Source organism: Hordeum vulgare, chromosome 2H, assembly GCF_904849725.1.
Source record: "Hordeum vulgare subsp. vulgare chromosome 2H, MorexV3_pseudomolecules_assembly, whole genome shotgun sequence".
Taxonomy (NCBI): domain Eukaryota; kingdom Viridiplantae; phylum Streptophyta; class Magnoliopsida; order Poales; family Poaceae; genus Hordeum; species Hordeum vulgare.
Window position 1 is genome coordinate 595,099,485 of NC_058519.1, and position 8,382 is coordinate 595,107,866.

Consider the following 8,382-nt stretch of genomic DNA (forward strand, 5'->3'; position numbering starts at 1 on the left):
ACCTTGTGTGCATCAAACGTCGCAACGTAACTGGGTGACTATAAAGGTGCTCTACAGGTATCTCCGAAGGTGTCCGTTGAGTTAGTATGGATCAAGACTGGGATTTGTCACTCCGTGTGACGGAGAGGTATCTCGGGGCCCACTTGGTAATACAACATCACACACAAGCCTTGCAAGCAATGTGACTAAGTGTAAGTCATAGGATCTTGTATTACGGAACGAGTAAAGAGACTTGCTGGTAACGAGATTGAAATAGGTATGCGGATATCGACGATCGAATCTCGGGTAAGTAACATACCGAAGGACAAAGGGAATGACATACGAGATTATATGAACCCTTGGCACTGAGGTTCAACCGATAAGATCTCCGAAGAACATGTAGGATCCAATAGGGCATCCAGGTCTCGCTATTGGATATTGACCAAGGAGTGTCTCGGGTCATGTCTACATAGTTCTCGAACCCGCAGGGTCTGCACACTTAAGGTTCAGTGACGTTTCGGTATAGTTGAGTTATAGGTGTTGGTAGCCGAAATTTGTTCGGAGTCCCAGATGAGATCCAGGACATCACGAGGAGCTCCGGAATGGTCTGGAGGTAAAGATTGATATATAGGAAGTCCTGTTTTGGTCACCGGAAAAGTTTTGGGCTCATCGGTAGTGTACCGGGAGTGCCGGGAGGGGTGTTGGGGACCATCGGGAGGGGTGTCACGCCCCAAGGGGTCTCATGGGCTATGGGAAGAGATAAACCAGCCCCTAGTGGGCTAGAACAAGTTCCCACTAAGGCCCATAAGGTTTGAGAAGGAAAAAACACAAGGTGGAAAGAGTTTCCAAGTGGGAAGGTGGAATCCTACTCCAAGTAGGATTGGAGTAGGACTCCTCCACCTCCAATTTCGGCCAAACCTTGAGGGTTTGAGGCTGCCTCCTCCCCTCCCTCCCTCCTATATATACTAGAGGTATTGAGGGTTTTTGAGACACAACTTTGCCACGTGCTGCTCGACCCTATACCACGCAGTTTTTCCTCTAGATCGTATTTCTGCGGAGCTTAGGCGAAGCCTTGTCGGAGTAGATCATCACCACCACCGGCGCGCCGTCACGCTGCCGGAGAACTCTTCTACCTCTCCGCCCCCTCTTGCTGGATCAAGAAGGTGGAGATCGTCATCGAGATGTACGTGTGCTGAACGCGGAGGTGTCGTCCGTTCGGCACTAGATTGGAACGGATCGTGAGATGGATCGCAAGACGGTTCGTGCAATGGATTGCGAGACGGTTCATGGGATGGATCACGGGACGGATCGTGGGACGGATCACGGGACGGTTCGTGGGACGGTTCGTGGGGCGGTTCGAGGGACGTGAAGACGTTCCACTACATCAACCGTGTTTCTTCACGCTTCCTGTTGTGCGATCTACAAGGATACGTAGATCCAAATCTCCTCTCGTAGATGGACATCACCATGATAGGTCTTCGTGTGCGTAGTAAATTTTTTGTTTCCCATGCAACGCTCCCCAACAGAACCCTAGCACGCACGTCGAGGAGGAGGGTTGACGGCCTCGACGTCCGTGAAGCCACGGACGCGAGCTCTCTCTCACACGCGCCACGCTCTCTGACGGAAAGGAGGGGAAAGGAGCAACGGCGTCAAGAAGAAGAAAGGAAAGGGGAAGGGGCCACGCGGCGAAGCAAAGGAGACGAGGCCCAGGTGGAGAAAGGGGTAGCCGGCCCACGTGGGCTCTCTGGAGCCTCGGAGAAAGAAAATAAAAACAAGGGGGTTTTCTTTTTAAAATAACAGCCACAAACAAAAACTCACATGAACAAGTAGAACGGTTTGTTTAGAAAAATAAAAATGGCCAGGGGCTGAGGGATTTATGCCCCATTTAAATAAAATACAAACCACATTTTTAGAGCAACTAAATTATACACAAAACAGGAATTAATAAGGTTGTTTTTAAATAAAACCCTATGAACCTAAAGGTTAATATAGCAATGAGAGTTACCCCCTCAATCACAATTAAATACTCTAAATGTTCAACATTTTAAAATAGGTTCAATCAAGGTTTAACACACAAGTTAAAATATCAAAAGGGGAAGGGCTTGCATTGTTTTGAAAGCATAGTTTGAAAAGCATTGTTTTAAATCATTGGTTTGAAAACACCACAACATCTCACCATCCAAGCAAGCTACTCATTACCAAGATGGATCAACTAGCAACACAAGAAAGAAAGCAATGCATAGAAGAAGGATGCCATGATGCAAGATGATGACATGCAATGAGCCACATGAAATGATAACCTTAATAATATCCAAAACATGTTTCCACAAAATAGGAAAGGATTCAAATATGGAATGGATTACATCTGGGTTGTTACACCCCATCTTGGCCAACAATTATTATTTCCTTTATTGAACCCTTAAAATTGAGAACATTTTCCTCTTTCTTCTACATCTCTTTCAAGATGCTCATCACCTTAGCATCTTCGTCTATCCGACAAATCCACCGTTTGGTCTACAAACGAGCGAAAGAATTAGCTCAATCATCTCATCAAACACATGGTGGGCGAGGTGTATGCTCCACGAGACGAGGACATGAGGGGTTTGGGGGCCGTGGTGGTGATGCTTCGAATCGGGGATGTCGACGGATCTAGGGTGGGGACCGCAGTAGAGCTAGGCAAGGGGCAGCGTGGACGAGGAAGAGGTCAAGTTGGGCGAACAATGGGGGCGATTTGAAGGGAAGAGGAAGCGTGGACGAGCAGACACGTCAGAAACATGTCCGGGCATCCCTAAATCTGCCCCACGGGCTAGGTTGAAGTGGTGCGAGAAAACCCGAATATTTGGACTTGATAAAAGGAGCACAGTTGAATAGCTTTTTTGCTTCGAGCATTGGGTTATCTGACTAAAGGTACTCTAAGATGGATGTTCGACGAACATCACACAAACAGGGCCCTTGGATTGGCTTTTTTGCCCGAATCACCCAATAGACATTTGGGGAAGAATCAAGGGGACGCCCTTTGTTTGGAAAGGCCTTCCTTGGTTGCGATCCATAGAATGCATGACATGTCCAAACAGGATTGAAGCCCTCATGTCCAAAACGGATGCCAACATGAAGCATGTCCACCCTAAGGTCCCATTTGGTAGCAAAGTATTGAAAACAGTACGCCCTAAATATGAACACACATCCCCATGGCAACGTTACTGCAGATAAGAAGAATCGCTTCTGGACCCGAGAGCCAAAATGGATGCCAACCTGAATCATGTCCACCCTAAGGCCCCGTTTGATAGCAAAGTATTGAAAAACCTAAAGTATTTGAAAACTACAGTATTTTAACCTATAGACAGAAAATATCACAGTTTTGATACTCTAGTTTTCCCATTTTGACCGTTTTCTCACCATACTCGGTTTTAAAAAAAGAGGCCTGGGTTCGTTTTATTATGCAGAGAAAATACTGTGGTTTGGCAAATACTCTAGTATCAAAACCACAGTTTTTAGGCGCACACAAACAGCCCGTTGTAAATAAAACCATAGTAATCTAAAATACTGTAGTATTCTTTGAATACTTTAAAAAATTCTTTGCTATCAAACAGGGTAACTAGCTAGGATTTGCATCAGGAACTGGGAGGAAACAATGCAAGGATGCGAGCTCCAAAACACTCGGCTAGTGAAAACCGATTCCCAGCTGCCCAGTGTTTCTCTGACGATATTCAACTGCTCCACCAACTAAAAGTCTAAAACATTACAAAGAAGAATGGTACCACTATGCTAATCTTCTTCAACAGGACACTAAACAAGCACTAAGTTCCTAGCATGACTACTAACTAACAGAATCGGTAACAATTCGCAAAGTCGGCCACCGGAGATCTTGTTGATTCAAGCCCTCGTCCAAAAGAACACCTTGCCACCGGAGCTTGCGCAAGCAAGATGCCCGACTTTATATGGATGTGCGGAAAACCTGCACGGAATGGCTGTCATGTGCTCACTCTCGAGGCATGCGCTGTTCGAAGCCGAGACACTACTGTCATCGCCACCAAGTGAGATAATATCTATTGCCCTTTTCATGTTTCCGATAAATAGGTCGACGTCGTTCCAGCCCCAGATTGCCCTGCAATAATCGAATTAGTTTGCGAAGAGATATTCATTCAAGGTCATGAAGCTAGCCACTGGGTGAAAAGAGCTGCCATACTTGAATGTAGAAATCCATCTGCCTGTCTGGTTATTATGCTTGATACTGTGTGACCTATCAAAGTCATCCCCACAAAAGACTCGGACAGTATCATCGAGGCTGGACAGTGGACAGAAAAAGAGTAAGGCCTTCTGTAACAACATAATTCTGTATAAACTACTCCCACCGTTCACAAATATAAGATGTTTTGGATATTTCAATATGGAGTACATACGGACTCAAGTGAGTGACCAAACACACTAAAACATGTCTATATACATTCGATTATGATAAAAGTTAGAACATCTTATATTTGTGAATGGAGGGAGTATTAAACAAGTGCACTGTAACATATATTTTGCGATTCAAAAGAAGATGACATTTCTGTAGTTAAACTTAAATATAATGTTTGAAGCATAACATAAAACTGAAAAATAGTACGTCTTTCCATCATATATTGCCTTATGGCTGTTAACTAATCTATTATTTTATTAAAGCAAGAGGCAAATGAGCCACACCATGTTCTTCCACATATATATAGACTAAATAATATGATCTGTCGATTATGTGGTGAGTCCAGATTATACAGGTCTAGATTTAATCTGACAAAGCATGCTTGATATATGGGAACTGTACTACCTCTGTTCCGATGGTTTAGCGTACATTGTTTCTCAGTTTTTCCCATCCAGATTACCAGCTATGTGCAATACCCCATCATGAATACCTCAGTGTGGTGGTTCACTGCTAGAAGGTTGATGCACATAACATCTTCAGGAAGAAGTTTGATTGCCTATGCATTTTATCCGGAACGAGTGGAATAGTTGGGTGTTTGAAGGTAAGGTCGCGCCGGCGCAGCAGGTTGTTAATCAGATCAAGGTGGGCACAAATAATTTCTGGTTCAGCAGGATGAGTTAGGTTCAGCGATCACAGGTTTTTTTTCTTTTTTTTCTGCTCACCATTCTTTTGGTGTTGATGTGTTTTGTTTCTTTCGACACTCTAATCATGTTTGGTCCTTGTTCTTTTGAACTTTGTATGGACCCCCCCCCCCTCCCTCTCTCTTCTAATATATTCACATGCATGCCTCCATGCTTCGAAAATAAATAAATAATCCAATGATCAAAAGCAAGGCCAATGAAATAATAGCAATGTAAATTTTAATAAATAAAGTAACGAAAGGTAAATAGTACTCCCTCCATCCCACAACATAAGAGTGTTTTCCAAGCTAACATAGCTTGAAAGACGCTCTTATATTATGGGATGGAGGGAGTATTATGTAGTAGCCTGTGCAAACACACAGATTGCATACTAGTAACGTAGAATATTTAAATAAACATCATACAGATGCTATAGGACTTGTTGAGGTCCCAATTGGAATCAGCTATGTATTGACACAATCAGAGTTCATCACAAGGTGATGGTTGTTAAAGAAACACATTCATTAAATCAAACAGGAAATCCTTTCTTTCAAACAACAGAACAGACATTAACTACAGCAAGTGTAGGAAAATTGTTACCTTGTTGTTGCTAGCATGAGGCCACTAGGTGAGAAATAAGCTGACTGAACAGATCTATTATGTTTTAGAACCTTCAAGCTCTCTTCTTTCTTCCTTTTAAGCCTTCTGAGATCCCATATGCGTGCTGTTCGATCTGTTGAACTTGTGGCAAGCATATGTTTTTTCTCTGGATGAAAATCTATTGAGTTAATTGTATTGTCATGTGAATCCCATGTGGCTGATACCTTACCCATCCGCTCATCGAGGAGTTTCAGTTCGCCATTTCCGTCACCAAAATATAGGCAGCTAGGACTATCTGGTGCTTGACAAAGCGAATAAACAGGATAGTCGCACAACTGGATCATATTAAAGCTCTCCTTCTCAAGGTCCATAAGACAAATTTCACCCTCATAACTACAGCTGTAAATCTACAAGGCAAATAGAAGAAAGACAACAAAATTAGAATCATAACTGAATGAGGAGATGTTCAACAAAATATAAATAACTGTTAGAATATATTGTCTGCTCATCCTACCAACAACCTTGTCAGAAGACGCTTATGCTTGTCAACACCACACATATCAGAAACGGGAGCATACAACCTAGTTGGTCTACCTTGAAACATGGTTAGCAAATGTAGCTACGGGATGCATCTTGGGGGAAAAGGTCCTAGAATTAGCTGCTAGCTGCTTAAGATTAATAAGGAAGAACACCAACAACATCTAAAGTCCCTCTGTCTCCCTTAACAACCACTTGCCCCTGCCTTCTTCCATCCTCTCCCATGTCTCATTTTGTACAGTCACCACACACACACACCGATCAAAAATGTTCCCCTGTCCTCATATGACAATTAATCCAGAGTATTAACCTGCCAACCTTGCAGTCCCCACAACCTAATATACGATTCACAGCTGTTAGGCAGCAGCAATAATTTTCTTCAATCAGTTCATCTCACAGATGTCATCCTAGAAACAATCCAATGACTAGTAACAGTGCTAAATATTATCATCCCTACAAACAATTGCCCATACAACAGAAACTTCTATTTGCTTTATCTACACAGCTTCGAACTCGTCAACACAGCGAGCTCGGTTAACAGGAGACTTGTAAGTTCTTTTAGTGAACTTCGGAGTTATGTGTGTAAAAGATTTATGCACAAGTTAGCAAAGAGAAGTGCAATTTACTCTTACTAAATCATGTGTTCATACCATCCAGCAATCCAATTGAAGTGAACACCATACAATTAACTTAAATTCCAGATGTTAAATCACTAATCAGAAAACCTGTAGAAGAGCAGAATAGCAAGGAGCATTCACCTTCTGTGGCGCGGCAGGGTGTGCGACGATTGCTGGCACAGGACCCCTGTGAGGCAAATACTGGAACACCCCATCTGCACCGATGTCATCCTCGTCTTCCACCATGCCGTCCACATCCCAGAACCCAATATTCCCCAACTTGTTCCCCGCTGCAACCACGGTCCGGTCGAGCAGGGGCAGGACCCGAACCCCAAGTATCCTGTCGGGCACCACCTTCCTAACGTTCGCAGGCGTCAGCACGAGCTCCTTCCCGGCATCGAAATCGTCCGCCCGAACCTTGGCCGGTGGTGCAAGCGAGACGGCCTCGATGATGGAGGATGCGAGCGAGGAGGCGAAGCTGGTGCTGCGGGGCACCGGAGGGGGGGCGGGCGTGGGCTCGGCGTCTGGGGAGTGGGAGGGGGGGGGTTGAGAGAGCCGGAGGGAGCGGCGGAGTTGGCCGGGGCTTGTCTTGGCGGCGGGCTTCTTGCGGGGCTGGTTGCTGGGGCGTACTCGTTTAGACGCTGTCTTGATGGCGGCCGAGAGCTCGTCGGCCTTGCGGCGGAGGGAGGCGAGGATGGCCTCGTTGCGGCGGATGTTCTCCTCGCGGAGGCGTTCGTAGTCGGTGAGACCGGCGGCCGGCCGCGACGCCATTATTCACCCCTGGACAGTGGCGGACCCAGGAATCAAGTTTAGCCGAGAGGAACATTTAGGCCTACAAAAATTTAGGTACCAGCGCCGAAGGTAGTACCGCTGCCGCCAAAGCTACGACCTTCTCAACCTCGGGTGGTGGCTCAGCAGGCAGCAGCGGCACGGAGCAGAAGGAGGTGACGCAGCAGACACCAGCGGGCGGCGCTCGCAGTACAGCAGCGGCCCGGAGCAGCAGGCGGTGGAGCCGCACGGAGGGGCGGGCGGACGGCGGCGGCGCAGCAACCGCTGCTGGCTAGGGCTCGAGAGTAGGGGTTGGGAATGGGAGGGGATCGATTTGGCGAGATAGAGACCGATCGATTCAGTTATTTTTCCATTCTTTTTCTGATTGAAGGGGTGGTGTCTACTGTGGCGTGATCATTTTTGGGCTTTACAGCCCACGTACCGGAAGTGTTCATTTTGAGTTTTTATTTATCCGTTTGTTTGCCTTAAAAAAATCGTTTGTGCAGTCACAATCCTCGTTTGCTTCCTCGTTTGTCCATTACATGTGATTGATAAAGATAAAGAAAAAAAAAGAATAAATAAATAAATAGAAAATGTAGTCCGGTATAGGGTCGCGTCCTACGTGCCGGTGCCGGACTGACCGGGCGCGTCCGCGAGTCCTCATACCCTCCCTACATTTGAGATGGATATGAGGGTTCGCGAACTACCCGAACATATATAGATGATATGAGGAATTCGGTTGGATCAGTTTTTTCCTTCCCTTTCTTGTCTGGTCACTGACCGGTCATGTCCTCGAACGTTT

General features: G+C 45.6%; 1 protein-coding gene across 2 annotated transcripts; it reads right to left on the bottom strand.

Annotated features, from left to right (window-relative positions):
* Positions 1 to 3,510: 3,510 nt before the first annotated feature.
* LOC123427558 (DNA damage-binding protein CMR1-like) lies at positions 3,511 to 7,888 on the bottom strand. 2 transcript variants are annotated; one of them, XM_045111636.1, is made up of 5 exons: positions 7,681 to 7,888; positions 6,954 to 7,592; positions 5,659 to 6,065; positions 4,166 to 4,264; positions 3,511 to 4,084 (listed from the first exon to the last, which is right to left on the bottom strand). In XM_045111636.1, exons 2-5 carry the CDS (start codon positions 7,581 to 7,583, stop codon positions 3,853 to 3,855), a joined length of 1,368 nt encoding a protein of 455 aa, XP_044967571.1. In that variant the 5' UTR covers positions 7,584 to 7,592; positions 7,681 to 7,888; the 3' UTR covers positions 3,511 to 3,852. The 2 variants fall into 2 exon arrangements, with proteins under 2 accessions (XP_044967571.1, XP_044967572.1); XM_045111637.1 differs by having other exon boundaries at positions 7,663 to 7,872.
* Positions 7,889 to 8,382: the final 494 nt, after the last annotated feature.